This window comes from Microcebus murinus, chromosome 16 (assembly GCF_040939455.1).
Source record: "Microcebus murinus isolate Inina chromosome 16, M.murinus_Inina_mat1.0, whole genome shotgun sequence".
Taxonomy (NCBI): Eukaryota; Metazoa; Chordata; class Mammalia; order Primates; family Cheirogaleidae; genus Microcebus; species Microcebus murinus.
In genome coordinates, this window is record NC_134119.1 from 22,216,944 (window position 1) to 22,242,955 (window position 26,012).

The following is a 26,012-nucleotide window of genomic DNA, read 5'->3' on the forward strand; positions in this document are numbered from 1 at the left end:
TGTTCCAATGTGCTATTTCTTCTCCTGAGGTGTGATGTTAGTTAGGCAAAGCCAGCAAGTAGCTGTGGAAATCATGCTTCACGACATGCATGCCATTAGACCACTCTCTCACCTCTTTCTTTATTTCTTCTTCATCTTCCAGGGTCAAAGCAGCCAGTTGCTTAGCTCTCTGCTCCATCAGATTCACATATCGGATTGGGTTTGATAAAGCTTCAATCACATCTAAATAGGGAAGAGACATTTTAGGTCAAAGGTCCTGGAGTTACTGATGATCACTCTATCATCTGTCCATCCATCCAGCCCTCCATCACGCATTCATTCATTATCCATCTATCCACCCATCCATATGCCCATTCATCATCCATCTTTCATACTTCCACATACCCACGTAAGTATCTACTCATCTATCCAACATTTTGGAAATAGATAAGAGTCAGAACTCTGCTGAAACCTCAGGAAGAGAGAAATCAGAAGAGTTCAGCCCTGAAAGCCAAACTGGAAAGGCTCCAACTCCAGTCCATCAACATTCTTGATTCTTTAGCTTCTTTTTCAGAGTTCCATCCATTACAGCAATGGCCCATGCATGTGTCTTATTTGGCTCAAATGATGTTTCATGAATGGAGATATTTTTCATAAAAAGCCCGTAAGAACAACCCAAAGATTTGGCAATATGGGTTCACTCATGTGGCTGTGGCTGGCCAGAGTACATTATGGCTGCCATCTTTGGGTGGGGCATGTGCTCCAAGTTTGTCATAGTCCCCACCACTCTTCAGTGTCTCACACCGAGGCCACTTGGCACTATAAGCATTTACATGTATGATTCCAGGATGACATCATGATAAGTTAATTTTTCTAACCTTAGGACTCCGCCCATGAAAAGGATCAGAGTTCTAAAACTGGCTGAAGGCAAATTTATTTACAGATCTAGACAACTGTGGTACCAGGTAGCATGGGTTAGGCAATGCTGGACCCATGAGAGTAAGACTACCTGTAAATAGACATGTTCAAAACTGAGGTATTAGGATATACATTAAAATAAAATAAATTAAAATTTATTCACAAAGTTTTCAGCAATTTATCTCTAAACATACATACAAAAATAGAGGTGATTCTGAGACCGGAATCTCCTGCTTTTGTCTGGTCCAGTTTTCCTTCCACTAAGCCACAAATATATGGATGACCCAGATGGAAATACCTCTTGCGTTAGGCTGTTTACCTGCATATGTATCTGGCACGTAGTCCTTCACTTCTATGTAGACAAACACAGCTGGCAGCGTTAGAGGCTGGTTTCTTTCATTCCTCAGACAGATATAGTGATAGCCTAGAGGGTGACAATAATATTGTATATCACGTGCTTTCTTCACAATGTTATTATAACCATGAACATGTATGTGATGGAAGTATTTATTTTAGGTGATTTTGGATGACAAACAGCCCTCTTCTTTTTCATTTTAATCACATGGTTTTGAGTGATGAGGTTTTATTTTTCTCATCAGACAGGAAAACATTCTTGATTCTGATTTTTTTCCTTTGCAACCATATCTTCGTCCCAAAAGAGAATTCAAAATCATATGCCATAGATTGAATTATTGGCCCAAATTCACCCCCTATAATAGAATTATACTTGATATAATTTCTTGACTTGGACTTAGCATATCCTTTGCTTTGGCCAATGGGACATTAGTGATAATGGCACAAGCAGAAGCTTAAAATGCAGGTGCAGAGTTAAGCTTGCCCTTCACATTCCAGTGCTCTGCCAAGAGAAGGCCATGTTGTGAGTGCCGCTATCCCTTCAGCCTGTGCCGCAGAATGAGCACATGTGGAACAGACCTAAACCCAACCTGCAGCTTGAAGCACAGCTGTGCTGCTGAGCTCAGGCTAGATCAGCCAAGCCCTGCCCACCCAGAGATCTGTGAGCATGAAGATAAATACTTGTATATAAGTTTTCAGATTGTTACACATAGTTATTAAGGCAAGAGTTGACTATTATGCCATAGCATGTCACAAAAACACATAACTGTCATTTAAATGATGCCATAGCCTTTTTTACATAATGAAATTAACAAAGTAGCAAATAGTTTCCTAAATCATTCTCTTTCTTTCTTCTTTCTTTCTTTCTTTCTTTCTTTCTTTCTTTCTTTCTTTCTTTCTTTCTTTCTTTCTTTCTTTCTTTCTTTCTTTCTTTCTTTCTTTCTTTCTCCCTCCCTCCCTCCCTCCCTCCCTCCCTCCCTCCCTTCTTTCTTTCTTTCTTTCTTTCTTTCTTTCTTTCTTTCTTTCTTTCTTTCTTTCTTTCTTTCTTTCTTTCTTTCTTTCTTTCTTTCTTTCTTTCTTTCTTTCTTTCTTTCGACAGAGTCTCACTATGTTTTCCAGGTTAGAGTGCAGTGGCTATTCACAAGTGTGAGCATAGCACACTATAGCCTTGAACTCCTGGGCTCAAATAATCTTCCTGCCTCAGCCTCTCAAGTAGCTGGGACTACAGGTGTGTGCCACTGTACCTGGCTGTCTAAATCAGTCTTTAATAATCATGTATGGTAGCAATGATTTTCTTTGCAACTTTGATATAAAGTTGCTCACCACACTATCCATACCTGGCCGAATGGCTTGCACTGGCAAGATCCGGTGGCCGATAAATTTACCTCCTTCTTCATAAACTGCTATCCTCAAGCAGGCCAGCGAAGGAAGAACCACCTATGGGGACATTAAAGGACACACCTGGTTACAAGAATGAGCAATTCTAAGAAAAAATTAGAAAGTTATTATGCAATCAGGCTCTCCTTTTCCAAATCCAAGTAGAAGTTTCTATTTAGCCAATTTAGACAAAAAGTTAAGCTGTTACTCTGTAAGTTAAATTTTCAGGAGAAGACATGGGTTACCAGAGTTAGGGCTTCATCTATATTTTATCACCTTGCCCCAATGAGGTCATTGTTCAAAATGTAGGCCATTTTATTTGTACAGGAACATTTTCAATGTGGAAATAACAAAAGTTCTATGTTTAAGCACAAAGAGTTAGTGGGCTTATCATCATGTACACACTTAGATTTAGGTGTTCAAAGCAATTGCTCTTTGCAGAAGACTGTCTTTGTAGACATTTTGGTCAGATAAAAGCAAAGGGTATGATAAGAATGTCTACTCTACTTTCTCCTGGCCTTATGTTCTTCCTTTATGTGATAAACAATGTGTGAAGATTTGCTTTTTGGTGAAGACAGAGAGAGGTTCAGTTGAGCATGAATGGTTTTAACTCTATCAGACAGAAACCAGACAGGATAGAATGACCAGCTGCCAGTAGTTGAAGATTCAAGGGAGTTTTATTACTATTCTTTTTAAAGGAAGTATGGACTTCCTTTCACTCAGCTGTCATGTTATTCCCTTCTGCCCTCTCTACTTCATTTTAGTTCTAATGAAAATGTATCATTTCTCACTTGTACAATGAGATACTATGAATTAAATTTATATGTTTTGTTGGACTCCCAAATGAGGCATGCTAGAATAAATTGATTTATAATACAATTCTGAAAATCCAAACAAGTGTTTGAGATCTTGAAGAATTTTCAGGATGGCTTTCAAAATGTTCCTGCTTTATAAATGTGTAAATTTCCAAATTAAACAACAAATAATTCCTCATTTCATTATTTTCTCAGTGTAAAACATCTGGAAAATGCAGTTACATCTTATGTCAAGAACATGAGACCAACCTTTTTGAACACAATAGGTTCTTCTTCCCAGATAGGATTTACAGCATTTCCTTGGGATGTTTTGGTCTTAAATGCCTTCCTCCTTGTGTCCACGGGCAAACCAAACATATCCACCTCCACATAAGTCCCCACTTTCTTATCAGAAAGAAACTGACCTGAAATAATCTAGAAAATAAATAAATAAATGAAGGAAGTCTTGATATATGAGGAAAACAGACATAAGAGAATACTTTAAAGAGGTAAAAATGCTGGTGGTGAATGTTGAATTATAAGCAAAATGAAATGGAAGTGAGAGGACAAATATGATTTCTCTTTGACTTGAGTTGGTAGAGGAATATTGAAAATAGTGAGGTTAGAAAGAATTAATTAATAAAACAGTAGTTGAAGCCATCTGCACCTGTTTACCGTTACCAATAACCTCAGCTGGTTAGCTCTCTCCACAATTGCATGAATCCTTTGTGTAGCTACAGAACTAATGGATATTGTGGAGATAAAAGAGACGTTAAAATTACGTATTTGCAAACTGTCTTCCACGTCTTTCTCTTTTTCGAGCCCTATTTTCACAATCTGAGGGATCCATCAGCCATCATAAAGGTGAATGGAGGCAAACAGATCTCCTGCTGTGCTTTAACAGCAGAGAGAGGAACACCAGAGAGCAAGTGCTGAGACAGCAAACCTGGTGAATGAATCTGAATTGTGTAGTCAGAACAAAGTTACCTGCTGGTCAAGAGCTTTCTGAGCTCAAGTCCATGAAAGTGGACAGAATTTCCAAGATTATGGCTGGACCAGAAATCAGACACCGTGGTGGCATGAGAACACCTATCAGAGGCCCAGTGAAGTCAAAGGCAGCTACATGTTGATGTCATTAGAAATTCTGAACAAAGTCAGAGAGAAAGTCATCAGGAAGCCTCTCTGAATTTGTCCTGGGACAACCCATTTCTGTTTGTTCTGGGTGTTCTATTTGGCTTGGTGCATGGGATCTGTCAGAAATGATCTCTTCGTTTAACTTCAGAACTACGTAGCAGGCATTTCACGGCATGTTTGAAACATACCAGTTGTTTGAGTCCCACTGGGAATTCAGATTCACCATAGATTTTGTATGCTTAAGACGCTTGATCAAAGTAGAGTCCTATACTAAATTAATGGCACTAAACAGCAAAGTTCTCATCAGCAAAACAAGATGACAGAGCATCGTGTGCGCTCGTAAGTCCATTCTGGCACTAGTATGTCTATGCCAGAAGATCAAGATAAAGGTACAAATGGACAGATATAAGCTGTATCTTGGCTCTAGTTGTAATGTTAAAGGCAGGATTCTGCTGTGTCGTGGCCTGTTCATTCAGGGGAGACTGATAGCTCTAGAACAGCCTCTCTAGACTGGAAGGAAGCAGCAGGTTACACTTGTCTGGGGTTCAGCCATTCCCCCTTCACAACTCAACTTACTTTCCTGCCTCTATGCCATTGTTTTGTAATGGCTTACACTGTCACAGAATTTTCTAGACAAAATAAATAAGCAAGCAATATGTTCAAAACAAGATGAATCTGCAAACAAGGCAAAATTATTATTAATTTGGTCCAACTATAACAACAATGGGCAAAGACTCTGAAAATAGCTTCCTATCAGCACATGATGATTATGAGTTTATCTTAATCACACTTGACAGGAATTAAATATCCTTTCCCGAAAAATATTTCCTAAAATAAATATAACCATGAAGATCTAATTCTGCCAACTTCACTCTTTATAGATGTAGCTTAAAATAATTTCAAAATATATAATTATGAGACACATTATTGAAATTTTATTTTTAAATCTTTGCTATAAAGTCACATAAGTTTAAAGTAAAAAATGGGCTCAATTGCTTAGGTAGATAGAAATTAGTGAAACTACTACAGAAAATATTTTATATAGTTTTTCAAATGCCTTTGTTTAAAATCAATCTGAAAATTGCATTTAAACCAGTGAAAAAGTTTCTTAGTTCTATAGTTATTCAGTTAAATAGAATAGAAATGATACTTTACAAAAGCTTTAACAGTGAAGGGCTTACAAAATCTATGCAAAAACTCTTTATAAAAATGAACTTCCCATTCATAGGATTAAAACTATTTTCTGACAGCTAAAAAAATTTATATGTTCTGTAACATCAATTTCAAGGACTGGAAAAATGATTTAGAATTATTTTTTTAGGGTTATATATATTTAATAAAGCAACTCTTTTATTTAAGATCATTAATACATGTTTTAAAATTCCTGAATATGCTGGTAGATTTTCAAAAACCATGCTATGGTCATTTGAAAGCTTTCATTCAATATTAATAACTTATTGAGAGAATTTTTTTCTATAATTTTGCTCAGAACTAATGGGGGAAAAGATCTAGAAGGTCTCTCCAATATGTGTCACTAATTTTCATGTAACTTTCATGGTGGGATATTTACAACAAAAGAGAGGACTGGCTATGGGGAGTCCCACCAACTCAGCTTGTTAATTTAGAGTCTGATTTTTACATATTAAGCATGTGGTTCAGCCTCTTTATCTCATCCATGTGACCTGTGAAAACTTTTAATGCAGATTTGACCCTTAAAGGAAAAAAATGTATGAGGGAAGTAGAACTTTTGCTAGCTACTAAATTTTTAATGACTAAGCTATTTATTTATGCAAAGTAGATAATATTGAAGACTTCTGTTAGAAACAGTTTTGTGATAGAGGTGTACATACCTTAACAGACAAAGTGTTGGCCACTATCCCGTCTACAATGCCTTCAGTAAATGGATCAAAATGCTTGTCAGGCCTCCGCATAAACTCTGGCTTTAATCTGTAGCCACTTTTCCCGTTGTATTCATACATCCCCATGTTTATTTGCATAGCCAGGTCTGAATGTAAAAACACAAACCTTTTATGAGTGTATTCATGCTTGGAGCAAGAAAGTAAGACTATATTACAGTCCACTTTTGTGACTGCTCTGGTTTACAAAGGAAATGGCTATTTGTTGTAGAAATGTCTGAATGTAAAAAATAGGAACCTTTTATGAGAGTATTTATGCTTGGACCAAGAAAGTAAGACTATAAAGTAAGACTATATTACAGTTGACTTCTGTGACTGCTCTGCTTTACAAAGGAAATGGCTATTCGTTGTAGAAATGTAGGAAACACAGATAAGGAAAACAAAATTACCTGCAAACTCCAAATCCAGAGATAACCACTGCCAACAGGTTATTGTGTAGTCTGTTTTTCCACTTCAAATACATTTATGACATACAGTATGTCCATTTCATTAAATATTTCTCTGCCTTAATTATAACAGCAGTATAAAGTTCGTTTCAATAGATATATTTGAATAAATGTATTTAACTAGTCTCCTTTTTGGGCATATTTATGCTCTTCTAATTTTTTGCCATGATATGTAATGTTTTGATGAAAGTCATTGTGGTGAAATCTTTGAAGATATTATCAGTGATTTTTCTAGGAGTGAAATTTCTGGGCCAAAAAATGTGCATATTGGAAAAGCTGTTTTGGTAAGTTTTGCTAAAATATCCTTCAGAAAGCTTAAACCAATTCATGCTCCCTAAGCCATGTTTTTGAGGATGGACTTCCCCATACCTGTGTAATAGCAGTTGCCATAATTCCTTTTCTTGTTTTTTAATTTATAGGGGCAAATTTCCTTTTAAAATTTGCATTTCTATAATTACTTATTAATACAACCAATATCTAATTATATATTGACTCTTTTCCAATGGACAAAGGTTACAGGTCTAAGTCTCAGTATATCAAATGAATGTTCATACTTATTGTAATATTGCAATTGCTAGAGTTAAAAAATACATTTTAAAGTTGTAAGGAATCTGAGAAACTGTCAGCTGTTCCAGATTGGCTATGTCACTTCTCATCTTTATTTATGTAGATAATAAAGAAGTGATGACAAAATTATTTCAAATCTCCCTGTAACAAATAATTTTTAGAGCATGGAAAATAAGTGAACTTTTCTCTCTGATTTTATTCAACTATTTTAACTATGATACCAAAATTGAACAAAGTACCATAAAAAGAAAAGAAAATGATAGATCTATCGTACTTGAAAAAAATCGACTTCAAAGCCTAAAAAATTACCTTAGCAAGTCATATGTTCTAAAAAATAATATATAGCAAGCAAATAAAATTTATCTTGGGAAAAAGGATAATTACATATTAGGAGATCTATTAATATAATTTATCACATTTATGCATGTAAGATGAAATGAAAATATGCTCATCCCAATAGATGTCCAAAAGACATTTGATAACATTGACTAAAATTCTGTTAGCCAACTGGGACATGTGTAAACTCCTGTAGTATGTTAAAGGATATCTGTCTCAAAGTCACAGCCAATATCCCACTTGGTGGCATCACAACAAGGAAATGCATACTAGTGTCAAGATAAAGAAAAAGATACCCACTCTTCGCTTAGACGAAATAGATCTCGTGTTCTATAGATAAGTAGGGAGACTATAGTTAATGTTAATCAATTGTACATTTCAAAATAGCTGGAAGAGAATAATTTGTATGTTCCTAGTATAAAGAAAAGATAAATATTTAAGGTGACAGATATATTAATTACCCTGATTTGATTTTATAAATGTATCAAATTATCACATGTACCTTGAAAATAACTCCTACCATTATGTATGAAAAATAAATTAATTTACTAAAAAACAAAAGCTGTATCTTGTATAATTGCTATTTATATCTTGCATATTGCTTAGAGCTGGACACATACTTAATAAAAAGCATAACATTGAACCTCTCGAATTAAAAAAAAAGAAAGATGCCCACTCATAACACTATTATTTAATATTATCAGTCCAAAGCAATAGATAAGATGGGAGAAAATTAGATATGATAAAATTACTATCTATGTGTCTGAAAAATCCAATAGAATCTACTGCCCCAAATGGGCTATTATAAGAGCTTAGGTACTGGGTGCAATGGCTTATGCCTGTGATCCTAACTCTCTGAGTGGCCGAGGCAGGAGTATTGCTTGAGATCAGGAGTTGGATACCAGTCTGAGAAAGAGCAAGACCCCATCTGTACTAAAAATAGAAAAATTACCCGGGCATTGTAGCGCCACCTACAGTCCCCAGCTACTCAGGATGCTGAGGCAGTAGGATTGCTTGAGCCCAGGAGTTTGAGGTTGCTGTGAGCTAGGCTAATGCCATGGCACTCTAGCAGGGGCAACAGAATGAGACTCTTTCTCAAAGAAACAAAAAGGCTTGGGAAGATGATAATTTATGAAATACACACATTTATAAAATAAAAATAATCATTTAAAATATAATATAAAAGAAAAGAGAGATTTTAATCTAAGAAAACTAGAAAACTAGATCTCTAATGAAAGGAAGATGAATGATTTTGCTGAGGGACTTAGTATAAGAATTTTTAAAGTGAAGAGAAAAAAGCATTTTTTCTGTCATTGAAAAACTAAAAATTAAAAAAGGTATCAGTTTTCTTTAGAGAAGTTTATAAATTTAGTGGGCTTTTAATATACAAATTTTTAGTAGACAAGAGGTAAATATAATACAATTAAACTAAATTCATTTGGAACAGGAATTCCACTGGAATGACAAAAAAAAACAAACAAACAAAAAAAACAACCCTGAAAATTAAGGCCATGAAGGAGAATTTATTTATTATACCACTTCCAGGTATTAAGCTATATTATAAAACATAATAAAAACAGTGAGTTATTGCATCCAGGAAGGCAGACAAATTTATTAATGGAAAAGACATAAAGTGAAAAAATGGATCTAAATTAACAACAAAAAAGGTTACATCTATTAAGCTGTAATTCCACTTCCGTGGGATGATTCTTTAGGCAAAAATGGATTGATCTCACTGAGAGTATATAACAAAATTAAATTTCGGATCGATGAAAGGGTTAAATTACAAATTAAAAGAGAAGTGAGAGATAGGAGTGCAGGGAGCTGATCCTGGGGTGGGAAGGTTGTACTCATAAAAGTAAACCAAGAGCTATAAAGTAAAACATTAATCAAGCTGACCTCATAAAATGGATTTTCCTCTGTTTTATAAAACAAAAGACACTGTGCCCTTTATATAAAAAAGTGCTATTATAAATAAATAGGAAAACTGACATCAGTCCTGAATAGGCGATTCATAAAAGCAGGAATATAAAAACCAAGAAGCACGTTTTATAATGTTCAATCTCAATAATAAATAAAGACATGAATTAAAACAACAGTGAGACAACACATTCTGTCTGAAATTTAATTGTTATTTAATGATAATACTTAGCTAAGATCTCAAATGACAGAGGCCACCTCATATCATACATCAGTATTGGAGGACTGACCCAGTGTGATGTTTTTAAAGGACAATCTGGCAATATTCACAGAGGCGCTTAAAATTCTCATGTCTTTTAACATAGTCATTCTGTTTTTAAGGCACTTTTCTAAAAGAAGTTTAGAAGTCAGACTTGATAATTTATATTCAGGACTGTTCTCAGTGTATTCTAGTAGAAAAAAAATCCTTACTGTCTAGTGACAAGAAATAGGTTTTTAGTGAATTGTGAAATATGGTTAATATAGAACTATTCATGAATAGCACTTAAGTGTGTGTTTATATTTGTACATAAATATATATATTTGTTTTAAGCTAGGAGTACATGAAAAAGTATGTCTATAGAGGCAAAAACGACAGATTAGAAAGCCAAAAGTCAACACTATCGGATCTCTGAGTAGTAGCATTCCTTGCAGTTTCATTTTCTCCTTATCCTTTTTTGAATTTTCACATTTTTTTCAAAATAAACACATATTACTTTAAAAAGCATAAAAATTTTTGTTTGAAAAATACTGCAAAAGCAGTAGGAATAGAGACTCGTTTATAAGTTATTAAAGAAAATGTCTCAATTTTCAAAATTTGCTTTTTTCTTATTGATATTTCCTTTACTGAAATCTGCTTTTATTTACTTTTTCAATCAAGTCTGACAACTTTTTTTCTCCTCCAATAACATGGGAACGGTTTTGGGACACTTGGCAGTATGACTTTGTAACAGAATGGGCAGGAACATGACTGTGCTACTTACCCATTGTCTGGAAATTAAGGGCCACCATCTGACAGCCTGCATTCCAGAAGAGCTGAGGCATATAGTTGGATGAATCCACACGAGTTCCTTTTGGATATATCCTGCTGAGCTGCATTTTGTTATATCTGGACCATCATGTTAAGTAGTGAATACAATTATAAAACTAACTAGTCAATAGTATTAACTGAGGGGCTACCTTCTACTTTTCTCTATAGGGGAAATGAAATAAATATGGTTGATCTCATTGAGCTAGGGGGTGAAGTATGAAAAGAGCTTCCTAAGCAAACAGAAGAAATGTGTTCTCACCCTATAAACATAGCACCACCTTTGCAGAGCTTTGTGGGTAAAACCAATGAGGTAGCAAACACGAATGAGTCAAATTCAATGTGATTTTGTAGAGAGTACTAAGGACAGACTTAATGACTAAGGACACACAAGGAGGCTGGAGTGTGTTAAGTCATGTGAGAAGATGGTACTGTGTTTGGCAGAAGTAGATAATATGAACTGTACAGTTGTTTTTGAAATGTTCTCTGCTCATTTTGTTGACCTCTGGGAATGCTATTTGCCAAGAGTGTGGTGCTCTTCTTGATTGATAACAAGGTCAATATAGCATACAAGTTTCTGATCCCTGTTTCACATTTTTGTTCTTACCATCATCAGTCTTCCATCCTAAGAACCTTGTAGTTATTGGAAAATGCTATATCTTTAAAACAAGATTGTCTAGTTCCTATTACCAAGTTAAGTAGAGGTTAGCTAAGGTTCTGAGCTAGGTAAAATGGAGTTGAATGTTAACTCTGGAACTTACTAGCTGTATGATCTTGGGCAAGTTATTCTACCTTTCTGTGCTGCAGTTTCCTCATCTATATAAAGAGATTCAACGAATCCTGTATCACAGGACTATTATGAGGATTAAATTACATAAGACATATAGCAAAAGATGCATCACATAGTTAATAATGAATACTAATGATAATTTTTTTAGCATGATTTTTTTCTTGGAGTCTACATTTGTTTCCTCTCTTGTTGCTGAATTTTAAAGGTGAGTGTTATTCTAAAACTTACTTCATGAAATTGAGCACTTTGGGATATTTAATATTAATTTTATGAAAAAAATTTAGAGGCCTGTTTCATTTTATACCAGTTCATGGGTAAGTTTTTATTGTCAGTAGTATTGGCAAAGCCACTATTAGTAATATATATTTACATTCTCATCATCCTTATCCCAACTATTTTTAATTGAACATATATTACATGTAAGTATGTGAGGTGCCAAGCCAGGTGTGTATACATATGCATGGGCATGTACAGACATGATACTTATTAAAACTTACATATGTATAAAGTACACACTTATGTGATATATACTGTACCTAATCCAAAGAGCAAACCACAAAGCTAGTATCATTATTTCTGTTTTACACAGAGGAATGTCAGAATTAAGCAAATTGCCAAAGGACACAGCTTGATGGTGCAACAGCAACCTTAAAATCTGGGCTTCCTATACTCCAAGGCCAGTTCTCTTTTCCACAAGCAATGCTATCCCACTCAACATTGTATATGACCCCTAGAACTATTTGTCACTCCCAGGTTATAGACTTAAGCCATTTTATGCATCTTCCTTCTTCCTTAAAAGCCAAACAAAGAGCACATGACTTCAGTTGCGTTAATTCAGTAATCACCCGTCAAATCAAGGATACTCTACAAATTCCACCGGAGATTTCGTAAGCTGTTCAAGTCCTTTGGTTTCCACGAAGGAAGACATTTCAAAACTTTTATTTCTTTCTGAGTTAGAAAACAACAACAACAAAAAAAGGAAAGTGAGAAATAAAATTCAATGCTATATAGTATAAAATTACAAAAGAAGTAGGCAAATGTTCAGTAAAGTTGAGGGCAATTAATCTTCCACATAACTTTCAGTGAATTATTTTCCGGTAATAAAAATTAAGTCTTGTTAGTTGTCTCTTGTAAACTTCACTACTTGGGTCAGATCTACTTATGGTTGTGCAATTTAGGGACACAATGTATTTTAGACCAGCATAGTGTGGAAATGAAAGCATTTTTGTCAAAAGAGCAGGAACGCTGTGGGAATCTTTTGTTCTAAATCCATCCAGATTGGTTTATTGGGGGCTATTGTTGGGGATTAACAAAAAGAGGCCATGGGAATGTTTGTGCTAGATGCTGACAATCTCTTTCATGCCTACGTTGTCACCTTCTCAGTTTGTGTATGCCCGTTTAGTTCAAACAACTAATGAGACTTTAGAATTACGGTATTTCAAAACAGAAGGATCCTTGAAAATTTTCCACTCTGACGGCCTCATTTTCATACTGGATGAGAAATAAAATAGAGGTCGGAGAGGTGAATGTGCTAAAGGTCTCAATATTCTTGAACACGTGAGAAACATTTTGAAAGTGAATTCATGCCTTCAATTAGAGTGAGACAAACAAAACAAAGTTATCTTAGTTTAAGAAGACAGAGAGTAAAATAATGTCTCTACTCTCTACCTAACTAAACATCAGCTGTTGTGTATGGTATTTAGACAAGTGTCATAAACAGTGGTTAGATAGCTCTAAGTTTTTAAAACTGAGTTACCTTTCAGACATTTTTGCCATCTTTTGCCCCTCCCTCTTCCAAAATGAAAACCCCATTCTTCTTCCTAAATATCTCCAGACCTCTTCTTTCTCTACCTCCTCATCCTCTCCAATTTATTCTAAGGTAAACCCTGACTTTTCTTATTTTGGTCCGTCCTAAATCTACTTTCATATGGCTTATTATTTTAAGCATGACTGTTAATTAAAGTTAAGTCAACATTAATGGGTACTTTGTAAAACATGTTTGGTATCCTTTTTATAAGAAGGTGATAATATGATATAAAGCACAAGGAGAAAAGCACTTGTTTGTTAGTTTGGCTGGTGCTGTCTTTGGCAGGTTCTGAAGAACTTAGATGCATCAGCTTTTTCTCAGACTTGGCTACTTGTCTAAGAGCTTTTAGCTAATGAATTAGGAAAAGTCATTTTGCAGCCAATGAAAGTCACAGTAATCTAAAAATAACTACTTTAGGATGCTTCACATTGAACAACTTGTGATCGGAAACATCAGTAATTATAACAAAGAAAATGTTGGAGTCTTCATATATAAACAGTATTTGGAAGTTGAATTCTTTATTGTAGAGATTTAGATACCATAGGCCATTAAGTTCAGACTCTTTGGGCAAAATGATACAAATATAAATAAATGCATGTTATGTAGAGTCTTGAATTTTAATACATCTATAAAGCTATCCTTTATACGAGGCTGCTGTGTTTAAGCAAACTTTCAGTTTTTAAGAGCACATGTTTATGAGCAGCTAATAAGTTTCAAGGATTCTCTTAATCTGATAGCCTCTTACGCTTCACGGAAATACAAGGGGCACTTTCATAAAAGGGCTCTCTTCTCTAGGTAAAGGTATTATTTTTCTGTGCATCCAATGCAGATGTATAGTTGGATAAAGGGAAAGCACAAAGTGATGGGAAGTTGATTTATTCTCCTAAATATATAAAATTTGCTGGACAAATGGAATGTGAGTGAATTGGTCCTAGCTATAGTTATTAGGGTTGGCCAAGTTTCCACTTCCTTCCATTTTGGAAAATGGATAGTTTATTTCAACACTATCATGTATATAATGGATGGATCCCACTGTGTTATTGCAAAGAAAAACCAACTGTCAAATTCTCAATTAGCTGTACTCTGGTCATGTGTCTTTCAAATAACCCTGTATAGACTATAGACCCATTAAATATTTTGGGGGAATATCATAGAATACTTTCTCATATGATTATCTTTAATATTAATATATCAAAATACATGTGTGTATGTGTATATATATGTGTATATGTGTGTAAAGATAACAAGATAGTGAACTTGTACATTTATTCAAGACTTCACCAGCATAGAATGGCTCTGTGAAGTGTAACATTTATAGGTCTAATTATCCTGTATGTAAAACATATTCCTGATATGCTACATTAGGGGTTTTTCTCCAGGGAAAACTTACTTTTTGAAATTTCAAATGACTCAAACTTGACCGGCTGAATATAGTTCACCAGGTTGGACATCTCTTCTGTGGCCATGGCCTCACTCCCAGCGGTCCCCTGGAAGCAGGAATAAAAAGCAAACAAACAAAAAAGTATTTCCAGAGTTAGCATTATATTATCAAGGGTTATTTTCCCAGGAAAATTATCATCTGGCTCAGGCGAGCAGAACATCATCCCTCCTCTTCTGAAAATGATTATTGCCAATAGAAAATTCCTCATATGAGTAAACAAAAGGGATATGTCATTTTACAAAAGTGAGAGGTGGGAGGAGAGAGGTTGAGTGGTGGCTGGCAGTGTGATCACAAAGGCACCCCCTGTGAAGAGAGCCCCCAGGTATTACAGAAATGCAGGGTCCCAGCCCCACCACAGGCCTGAGTCAGAATCTGCTTCTTAATAAGGTGATTCGAATGCAGGGATGTACACTACAGTTTGAGAGGCACTTACGTATGGCTCATCTTCCATAGCAGAGAGTCCATGGATGATGTCTGAGGTTAATAAATCAAGAACTCACTGTCCAATAAGAAAATGATGTAGGTGACGCCTGAATGTACTAAAAATCTTTAATAATAATAATAATAATAAGTTGCCATGGAAGAAATGGGTTGGGGTAGTCAAAAAAACTTCCCTTGCTTTTCTTCATAACTTTCCTTCCCTCCCTCCCTTCTTGGTTCCTGTGTGTCTATTAGACAAGTAATATAGTATAGTGTAAAGATCAATAGCTCAGGTTCTAGAGCCAGATTGCCTGATTTTACATTCCAAACATACTAGTGAGAAGCGGTGCAACTTACGACAAGTTACTTAAGTGCTCTGTACCTCTATTTAGTCATCTCTAGAATGAGGGTAAAATTGTCACTACAGTATATATAGGGTTTTTGTGAGTATGAAATGAATCAATTTATGTGAAAGGGCTTAGAACAGTACTTTAGAACAATAAAACCTCATGCTACTTTAGCTATTATTGGCTATTACACATTACCTTGATACGTTTTTATTAAAGAAGAAAAACAATACTGTACCATTGGCACAAGACAGGCCTCTATGGACTGATCTATATTTCTCCCAGTTTTAGAAGGGAGAATGCACAGAGACAAGGTTTCTTAAACTCTGGTAGCAATATTTTGCTTAAATGTCAATTGGGAAATATTCATTTGCAAATGGACCACCAATTAGTAAGATAGTTTTAGAATGATCAAGAATCACTTTTGATTGATTAGACACAATTGAAATCATTCTCAGGCACATATACTTTTCCAGGCATTGTAAGCACTTTTATTTCTGGAAATTAAGTGGAAATTTAGTGGGGGATCATAACGAAGCAAAATTTTAGACATTAAAAGAAATTATAAGAGGAAGAACATCAAGTAAGAATAATTTACTGTTTCATTTTTAACTAAATGATAAAGCTGAAAGTAATGAGAAAAAGAATCTCCAACATAGTTGAAAGCAGATTAAGTATAGACTTTTTGATGAGGACTGCTGCTAGGACAAAATTCTAAAATTCCAATTGACCTTCCCCTGATTTGCTTCTAGGCTCTGTGCTATTAATATTTCTGAGCTCATCAAATTACTTGGAATGCTTGAGATTTTATTAATAAGTGGCTCTAGTTATTCCAAAACTACAATAATTCTATGAATTTCATAGTGTTGAACATTTCTCCAAATCCCATATCTTCTCCAGACTATGGACCATTTGACAATCTATTTAATTGCCTCAAAACTTGAAGTTGGCAGTTGGATGCCACGCATTTACTCTTTTTGCCACTAGATGGCGGAAGGTGACCGTGGATAGACCCAGGCGGTTTTATGGAGCCTGGCAAGTTGGTAGAATGCACCTGACACTGGAAGCTCAAGTACCCACCTCATCCATTGAAGATTTTTTACAGTCATCATCATCGTCATCATCATCACTCTCTGTATCCGCTTCCCCTGTCAAATTAATAACAAATGGTGATGTCAACATTTACAGCTTTAATAAAGCACTTGTAATACACGTCTTACCAAAGCTCGATTAGACCATTCCTTGGAAATTGGGCTCTTTGTTTATTTTAAAATTATTTTTCAAAGATTTAAATTTTATTTGTGATAGGAAAAAAATTTGTAAAGTATTTTCTAAGTCATTGCTTCATTTGAGCCTTAGAATAATTTAATCTGATAAATCTATTTTATTTTATACTGAGAATGGGGTCTTAGCATGGTGCCCAAACTTAGTCTTGAACTCCTGGACTCAAGTTATATTCCTGCCTCAGCCTCCTGAGTAGCTGGGACTATAGGTATGTCCCAGTGCACTAGGATCAGTTATAGAAAAATCATACTGACATTTTGAATATATTTTTTTCTAAATTTGATTATTATAATAAATACCATTTAAAATTTCCAAATTCTATAAAAATTACTTAACATTTTTTTCTTTTTTCTCCATATGTTTTTAAAAACATGGCATGATATACAGTTCGCTTTCTATGGTTCATGTATCTTATTTTGATGTATACATTCTCTCTTGGGGTTTCTATGAGCCTAGAAAAGATAAACTATCTGTCTTTCATCTTTTCATCCTTTTCTAAGCCCTGACTCTCCTACTCAACGCTTGGCCAGCAAATAGCTCAGTGACCTTGTGTCAATCTTTCCCAAGGCCACGAGGACCTCACAGAAGTCCAAGATGAACTTAGGAGCTGGGGCAGGACCTGTGGGCTTTTGATAGCACAACGGACTACACGAAACTTGTAAAGTGACAACCATATCCTACGATTTGTCTGCAAGCTTTATTGGATGGATTCATTAATATCTAAACAATGCACATATCTTATAAAATGGTGACATTATGTTGAAAAGGCAGAGATAAAATGGATGAATTCTTAAAAATCATTACGAAAATCTAACTCTATCAGCAATAATTCAGCGTCATATTTACCCTATAGTAATACAATCGTTTCAATGAACTTTCTCCTCCACCCTTGAAGATTTTGTGGACATTTCTGATAGGTTAAATATTCACACCAGTATGAAGCATTACATTCTTACGCAGATCTGGGCTTCAGTCAGACCCAGTAATATCAGTTATGGAAAAAGATTTTTAAGTTAAAAGTAAAGAAGTCATACTGCTCAATTATTTAATCTTTTTGGGGTTCACACACTGCAATAGCACTTTCATGCCAGTAGATGGCAATATTGGCCCAACAATGAAGCAACTTGAGTTGGCAAGTGTCCCCTGCCCTCCGAAAGTTAGCTGTCCTACCCCATCTATATAAATGACACAGTGCCCAGAGTACTGTCCTCCAAGAAGCCTATAAATGTTTTCCATTTGGCTAACAAAGTTCAATCAATTACTGAATGACAGCAATGAGAAATATCTTCAGAGAGAAAAGATTTCTGAGGCCACTAAGGGTTATTATTTACGGCTTCTTTATTAAACAAAGCCACAGACAACCATTCTATGATGCTGACATTGTGTTGGTTAATAAAGTGAGTCAATTATACTTTGGATAAAAACATATTTTATTATTATATTAGAGACATGTTATTTTAGGATGTTGCCACTGAAATATTTGTTATAACCATATTTTTGTGCCAAGTTATTACTACTTTTTTTTTTTTTAAATCAGAGAGAAGATTCTTTTAATCAAGCAATTTTTAAAAAAAAGTTGTTTAGCAGAGCCTTCTACAAAATGCTTCATGGGACAAACTAATACACCAGTCATTTCAACTGCCAGTCAGGTCATTCTTTGGTTTATGTGGGAAAGAAACAATTTCTCTTTCTTTACAACAAAAGCAGAGACCTGATTTTCCTCTAAGTCCTTGGAGGGATGTGGGGGAATCTTATTGAGCTATAAAAAAAATCTTACTGTCCCTAACTTCTTTGGGGCCAGTGTCCCAGCGAAGGGCTAAATCCTGGAAAAGGTTTCTGCCCTGCAGGGGCCATGATAAGTACATTAGCTTTGAAATGAGATCCATTTCATGGTTTTCAAGTTACTTGAGTTCCCAGTACTGTGAACATCTACAAACCAAACGGTAAATTAGCAGTGCTCTTTATTCAGGGACTACCTACATATTAAAATGTCCAAAAATTTCCATCGAAATAAATAATGATTGCACAACAGACTATGGGGCTAGCTTAGGAAAGCTACCGAATAACTAACAGATTGCTGCTCTTTCTCTGTATTAAGCAATCATGTTCACTGCCTGTAAAAATCGTCATTAGTGTTATGCATCCAGTTAATAAGAGGGAGAGATCTGGTAGTGAGAAAGGCAGATGGTAAAAAAACCAACAACAACAAGCACCCACTTGCAAAGGAAGACAGGTTTGCTTGCTAGTATTCAAAGGACAGAGTTGTGTTAAGAAATAGGTGTTAATGATAGGCCTCTTAATCATATTCACTCCAAAACTTCAAAAAGAACATTCACACTGAAAACAAAAGTTATTTTTTAAAAAATTTTGAAAGAATTGTATAATAATGTTTAAAGTACACATTCAAAAGCTACAAAACAAATACCCTTCCAAAGAATTATATAATGTCTGTGGATAAGGATTTTAGTCTCACCAATAAAAGGAATTGGCAATTGAGACAGAAAAATAGAAGAAAAGATAAATCAGAGTCTCAGACAAGCTGTTTTTAAATTGACCTAGAGTTTGTATTTTAAATTTTTAATTATTTTATTTTAATTATTTTAAAATATTTAATTAATGTATAACTTTTCTATATACAGAAAAGTACATAAGTGCTCAGTGAAATGAATTTTTGCCAAAATGAACGTGTCTGCGTAACCAGTATCCAGATATAGAAACAAAATATAACCCGTCTCTAGAAGCCCCCTGGGGGTTTGCTTCCAGTTACTTCTTTTCGAAGGGTAACGATTAGCCTGACTTATAACAGCATCGATTAGTTTTGCCTGTTTTTGTACTTTATATAGATGGAATCACATAGCATATATTTCTTTGTATTTGACTTCTTTTGCTTAACATTATGTTTATTTATAAAGATTCATGCATAATTTAAAGTGTAGTTGTAGATCGTTCTCATTGCTGCATATTATTCCTTTGTGTGAATATGCCATGATTTATTTATCTGTTGATGGGCATTTTCTTGGTTTCCAGTGTTTGCCTATTCTGAATAGTGCTACTTTAAGCAATTCTTGTATGTGTCTCTGGGTAAACCTAAATATGCGTTTCTGTTGGGTATATACCTAGGAATGGAATTCCTGGAGTCCAGGAGGTGCCTATATTCATTCAGCTTTTGTAGCTACTGCTAAATAACTTTCCGAAGCCATTGTTCCCATGTTAGTTAAATTTTGAATTGAAGAATTTCCTAAAGTCAAGCTAAAGTTTCTTCCATATAATCACCCTCCAATCAGGAAATCTTTGTGATGTAGATTTCAGATTCCCAAGATTCCGACTGAACATGGAAAATGAATTAGACTAAAGGACAAATAATCCAAAGGAAATGAGTGATCACTTTGAATTCCTTTCTCATCAATCACAAAAATCTATTTCAATCTAAATTTGAAAAGAAAAGGAATGATATTAAGCCTTTCCTAGTAGCTTTGTTAGAGAATTCAAGTAATTTTGCTATGGCACTTTTTTAAAAAGCTCTATAAAATATGGATACATCGAAATGCCCGGAACTCTTCAGCATATCCTCAATGCGACTGCACTCAGTGCCCAGTCCTATGGTTAATGTTTCACATATGAAGCTTAAAATCATGTGGTCACTCCAAAGATTATTTGGTTTATGTGGTATCCAGAATAATGGCCAACACGTGGTCTATGCACAGCGAATATGTTACCTTACATGACAAACAGGGCATTGCAGATGACATTAAGGACCTTGCGATTGGGGAGATAACCCCAGATTATCTAGGTGGGTCCAATGTCATCACCTGAGTCCTTAAAAGCAGGACTCATGGCATACTCAAATATCAAGAGGATATTTCTCGCCTGTGGTCAGAGGGAGATGTAACTAAAGGAGAAGGGTTAGTGAAATCTAACATCGCTGGCTTTGAAGCCAATGAATGTGGGTGGCCTCAAAAAGCTGCAAAAGCAAGGAAATGGCTTTTCCCTTAGAGCCTCCAGAAAGAAGTGCAGCCCTCCCGCCACCTGGAGCTTAGCCCCGTGAGATCTCGTGGGCCTTCTGACCTACAGAACTGGAAGACAATATATTTGTGCACTTCTAAGCCGCCAAGTTTGTAGCAGCAATAGACAACCAACAATAGAGCTGAAAACTGCTGAAATAGGAACGTTAAAAGCCCGTCTAAGCTAATCCCAGAGCAGCAGCTCTTAAACCCACACACCACAGAGGAGGAGAGCCCGCCAGCCCCTCACCAGCTCCTGGGGACGAAGGCTCGAACACGCTGGAAGAGTCGCTGTACGTGTTGGAAGCTTGTTCCGAGAGCTTCTTTTTGCCACTTCCTTCTGAAGACTTGTGTGATTTCTTCTTATTTTTCACCAAAATCTTATACATTAAATCCATAGGGCTTGGAAGGGGAACTCCAGATTCCAGCTAAGAGAAAAGCACCTTCTTTAAAAATACTCCCCCTTCCTTTCAGAGCCCGTCCCCAGACCCCCAGCAGAGCTTTGGATAGAAGAGTGTCTAGACTATTCTTTCCCATGCCCAACACCGCTCATTAAAGTGCTCTAAGGGAGTCCTGCATGGAGGCTGGTTCATAGCTTTTTTTCCCTTAAAGATATATTTTAATTACTGTATTTTTATTTTTTCACAACAAAATCTACATGAATATGACCATAGCACTGGTAGATTTGATGTACTAAATCTGAACTTTAATGCATTTTTCCAACAGACCATATAAATCCAACCACCTTTATTTAGGACAGATATGAAAGCTACGGCCTGAGTTTTCCAAGGCGAGGATCCAGGTACCTGCCTGGAGAAGTCAGTGAGGATGGGCAGAAGCTTCCAGGTGATGCTCTAGAATCCACTTTTTAGATACAGCTTAAAACAGAAAATCCCCTCATGCTTGTATGAGGCAGTTTAGCTGCACCTCTCAGTAGAGGTGAACTAGGTGACTTCAGATTTCCTCCCAGCCCTGAGATTGAAGGTAGCACATTTGCAAGCCTTATTTCTAGTGTTTCAAGCTTGGGAGTTTAATGGGAAAATCAATTTCCCATGAGAGGGTTATTAGATATTGTATCAGAGAGCATGTATGCAAGCCACAAGATGGGTTATTTTTAGCAAGTCTATTGAACTCCTCAGATAGTCCTCTGCTGTTTGCTTGCAATGAGTCTGGGTATGAACCCACTTAAGGGTATGAGGAGATTGGGCAAAAGGGTTCCAGAGGGAAGAGGCTACTTCAGGATATTTCTGCTGCTTTTCTTTCAAAAGCAGTGCTGTTACCACGGCAATAGGATGCCTGAGTTGTGCCACAACAAAAGGTGCATGCACAGAAGTGGGTAGCTGCCAGCAAGAAGAGGCCAAGAAGCCACTGTGCCACTCATTGTGTCTTCTTTTGCCAACCGTCTCATCCCAAAGGGGTGTGAAGAGCTTCACTAGGAGGGATCAGAGGCCTGTCCTCTTGGACCGTCCCTGTGAGCTGACTGCAACTGTGGGGAATTCTGCAGTCAGGCAGCAAGGGAGGGAAGAGACCATGGGAAGAGGAAAAGAACAGATGCACGTCTTCCATCTTCCACCCTCAGCGGAGCCCAGGGCTGGTGTCTTCCTGGCCAAAGAGTTTGTTATCAAGTGCATTGATCTTACCAAGACACGTAAACATGGAAAGGAAGTGAGTAAGTCTCCTCCCAACCCCATTCCTAAATAATACACGTGCTCCTGCAGGGACAAACATCAAAACTGCTTACTGGGTATTTTTCCAGTGGCTCCATGAGAAGAGCATCCCCAAAGATCAGTCGGCAGTACTCCGCCATCTTGGCCTGCTGCTTTGGGCTGCGGGGGAACAAGGAGGAGGAAAGCAGGGAGGTTTATTCGGAGAGCTGAACAGGATTACGTTGTGTTATTAACTACAAAAAGAGGTAATTCCCTAATTCCACCATTCTGGATCAGCTTTTATTATTCTATATCTTTATCCTGACTTATATGAACTAGAATAACACACACAAGTGGCTGGTGGAGGCACCAGTGGGGTGAGGCTATTTCTAAGGCTGACCTGCACAGGCACAGGTGGAGAAGATGCAGGTCATTTGCCTGTCACTGGATTCCTGAAATTCTCAGAGTTAAGAGACTCAGTCCCTTTTATTTAATTCCTTGTTTCTCAGTCAATAGACACTTGGAGGGGGACCGTTTCATGACTGCATGTGAATTCTTGGGCGACATTTGTCAGACGGACAGAGCTGCATAAGGAGTGTTAATGAGGAGGTGGGGGAGGAGAGAAGAGGGAGGAAGGCAGGAAGGGAGATGAATAGAAAGGGAGGAAGAAGGAAGATACACATACCCACACACACACACACACACACACACACACACACACACACACACACAGAATCTCAAAATGTGGACAAGGGCCAGCAGGCAGACAATGTGTCCACTGGGGGAGGGGGCCCTGGAAGAAAGACAGGAGCAGCAGGCACCCCGGGCATAGGTGTGTGTGACTCTTAGGCGCACAACAGGGAAGCAAAGGTGGCATCAGCCTGAGCGTGTTGCCAGCAGGAACCTGGTCAGATGGGAAAGGCTGGGGCTGCAGGGTTTGCTGAGCTGAGCTCCAGGCCGTGAAGCACTCTGGGTCTATAAAACGCAGAGGATAATAACTGTTCTTGGAAAGGGACGGAGGATGCGGAGAAGACGAAATGAAGTAATGGATGCCAACGTCTCTGAGACGTTAAAAGAGCGGGCAAATGTAAGATGATTCCACTGTTATGAGGCAGCGTCCGCCAGCTAGACTAGACAAATCGTGCACCCAACAACTTGTAAACATAGCTGATAGAGGGGAACATTCACATTCTTTCGATGCTCCTGCTTTCCTCAACCTTTTAAAAAGCAATAAAATGTTTTTTTTCTCATTTTGTGGAATGTTAAAATATCATTATAAAGGTATCCAATTCCACTGGGTTTTATGGACTCTGATTTTGATCTACAGGCTGTTGAACTTGATTTCCCAATAGTTTTCTTTACATGCTGCAAGGAGAATACGTTTTAGTAGAACTGCAACTGTACTAAGAATAAGTAACAGTGGTGAAAAGCCTTTTTTACCACAATTGAAATTGATTGTAAAATGTGATTCTTATTTTCATTCCCTCTTCTATGAATATGAAGCCTGGATCATGGGCTGTTTTTTTTTTTTCCCTGGGAGTGGGAGTATTCGGAGTTCAAATCATATTACAATGATTCACAGGGAGAAACACTCTTTATATCCCTTCAGAAACAATAAAACTATGTGCTTTAGGGGGTCAAATGAATTCTCTGGGGTTCAAATATGAATCCCCCAAGTCACTGCTTTCTTGGAACTGCAGGGAGAAGACAGCAAGATTCAAAGAGCTTGCAAAGCCCTCCAATCTTGCACCTTCTCACCATTCTTTCTTGGCTTGTGTGAGAGTTTACTACATGGCTTATGCAGCCGTCAGAATAGACTGCAACCTTCCTCTGTAGTATCAGGGAGAAAGAACAACTGCTCATCAGAGAATTGACCCTGAGAAACACTGGAGGTGGTCGTTTAAGGATAACTCATTAGAAACTGTGTTGATGAGACCTTTGGGAGCAGGCAGAGAACTGGCAGCCCCTGGCATCCTCAAATTCAGGTACTCCGCCTCCAAGGATAACTTGTACCAGGGTTCAATCAAGTCAGCCCACTGTCTGGCTGCAGCTGAGAACAAGCCCATTGGTGCTGGGCCTACCTGTTCCAGGTTGCACTAAAGAAATTGTCCAAACCCTCCACTTTACTTTCACAGAATGACTGTTAAATATCACAGAGCTTGACTACTCCACGTGTGGTCCCTGGAGCAGCAGCATCAATATCACTTGTAGCTTATTGAAAATGAAGATTCTGAACCAGAGAATCTGGGCCAGTGGGTCCAAGAAGTCCTTTTGATGATGCTGATGAAGGTTCAAGTTTGAAAACCGCTGAGATAGATTAAAATAAACCAACAAATGCTGAAATAGATGATATTTTCCTTGAGAGTTGGAACTCAGGAGCCCCAGATTCTCTTTTAGAGACCTGGAGTGAAAGGGAAGAATTTACCCTAATGCCCTGCTTTTAGGATTTCTCAGGGAACCATATTCTCACCAGTGGAAAGATTTGGGGTAGATGTTCCAAGTACCCCAAGGAGATGTCCTCTTTCAGGTGGTTCCCAAATCAGGCCCTGGGAATTTTGCTGGAGCCACTGATTTTTAATCAATTACAGGATAGAATCACCTGAGCTGTTAAGGCTGCAGGTGACAGGGCCAACTCCCTTTTGATTCATGTAGCGAGGACTGAAACCCTGAAACATGCATTTTAAACAGGCGTGCAGGTAATTCTGATGCAGATGGTTAATGAGCCACAGTGTTTAGAGCTTAGCTCTATCACTTCATTCAAATCATTCACCTGGGGGTATTATAAAAATGGAGATTCTGACACAGAATCCGGGGTGGGGACACAACTCTGCACATCTCTAACAGCTCTACTGTGAATGCAGACGCTTCTGGTCTGAGGACTACACTTTGAAGAACAAGAATCTATGTCTAACTTGGACTTTTAAAGACCTGCCTCAAAACCAACTGAGATGGAGAGAACAAGACGTAGGTGTCTAAGAAAAAACTAAAACGAACTATTTACGTAATCAAGCTATTCATGTTCTCAATAAATGCACATGCCCACCTAACCAGGGGACTAAATGAGAGCAGAGAGCAAATTGAATAGAAAAAGTCAGAGGAAAACAAAATGACTTTAATTGCATGTCAGAACTGCAGAAATAAAAGGCATTAAAATTGCAATTAGCACCAAAAAAAAAAAAAAACACCAAAAAACCAAATCCTAAAGTGTTTAGAGCATCAATATCAGCTACCATGAAGATGAAGTGAGAGGAAAAAATTCACAAATGCATTTTGAGCTTCGGGCCATAGCAGGTATTTCTGAACATGTTCAATACTCCAAAAGTGTAGGCATCTGGCAAAGCGGTCAGTTTTCTGAGCAAGGAACTCATCTCATTTCATGGAGTAAATCCTACAAGTGGAACTATTAATAAATCAACCTTCTTCTCTATAGAGAAAGAATCTGCGAACTATGGAAATTAGGGACCTTGTC

At 37.0% G+C, this 26,012-nt stretch overlaps 1 protein-coding gene across 2 annotated transcripts in view; it reads right to left on the reverse strand.

Moving 5' to 3' along the window:
- PLCB1 (phospholipase C beta 1) overlaps positions 1–26,012 on the reverse strand; it is a 669,260-nt gene that overhangs the window by 130,551 nt on the left and 512,697 nt on the right. For both annotated transcript variants that reach the window (XM_020281914.2, XM_076010933.1), the window contains exons 13-23: positions 22,639–22,723; positions 21,148–21,325; positions 16,693–16,760; positions 14,795–14,891; positions 12,461–12,545; positions 10,764–10,888; positions 6,407–6,561; positions 3,693–3,857; positions 2,589–2,688; positions 1,217–1,321; positions 113–222 (exon numbers count right to left, since the gene is read on the reverse strand). In XM_020281914.2, coding sequence (XP_020137503.1) covers positions 113–222; positions 1,217–1,321; positions 2,589–2,688; positions 3,693–3,857; positions 6,407–6,561; positions 10,764–10,888; positions 12,461–12,545; positions 14,795–14,891; positions 16,693–16,760; positions 21,148–21,325; positions 22,639–22,723 — 1,273 coding nt within the window. The remainder of the gene's footprint in view (positions 1–112; positions 223–1,216; positions 1,322–2,588; positions 2,689–3,692; positions 3,858–6,406; positions 6,562–10,763; positions 10,889–12,460; positions 12,546–14,794; positions 14,892–16,692; positions 16,761–21,147; positions 21,326–22,638; positions 22,724–26,012) is intronic.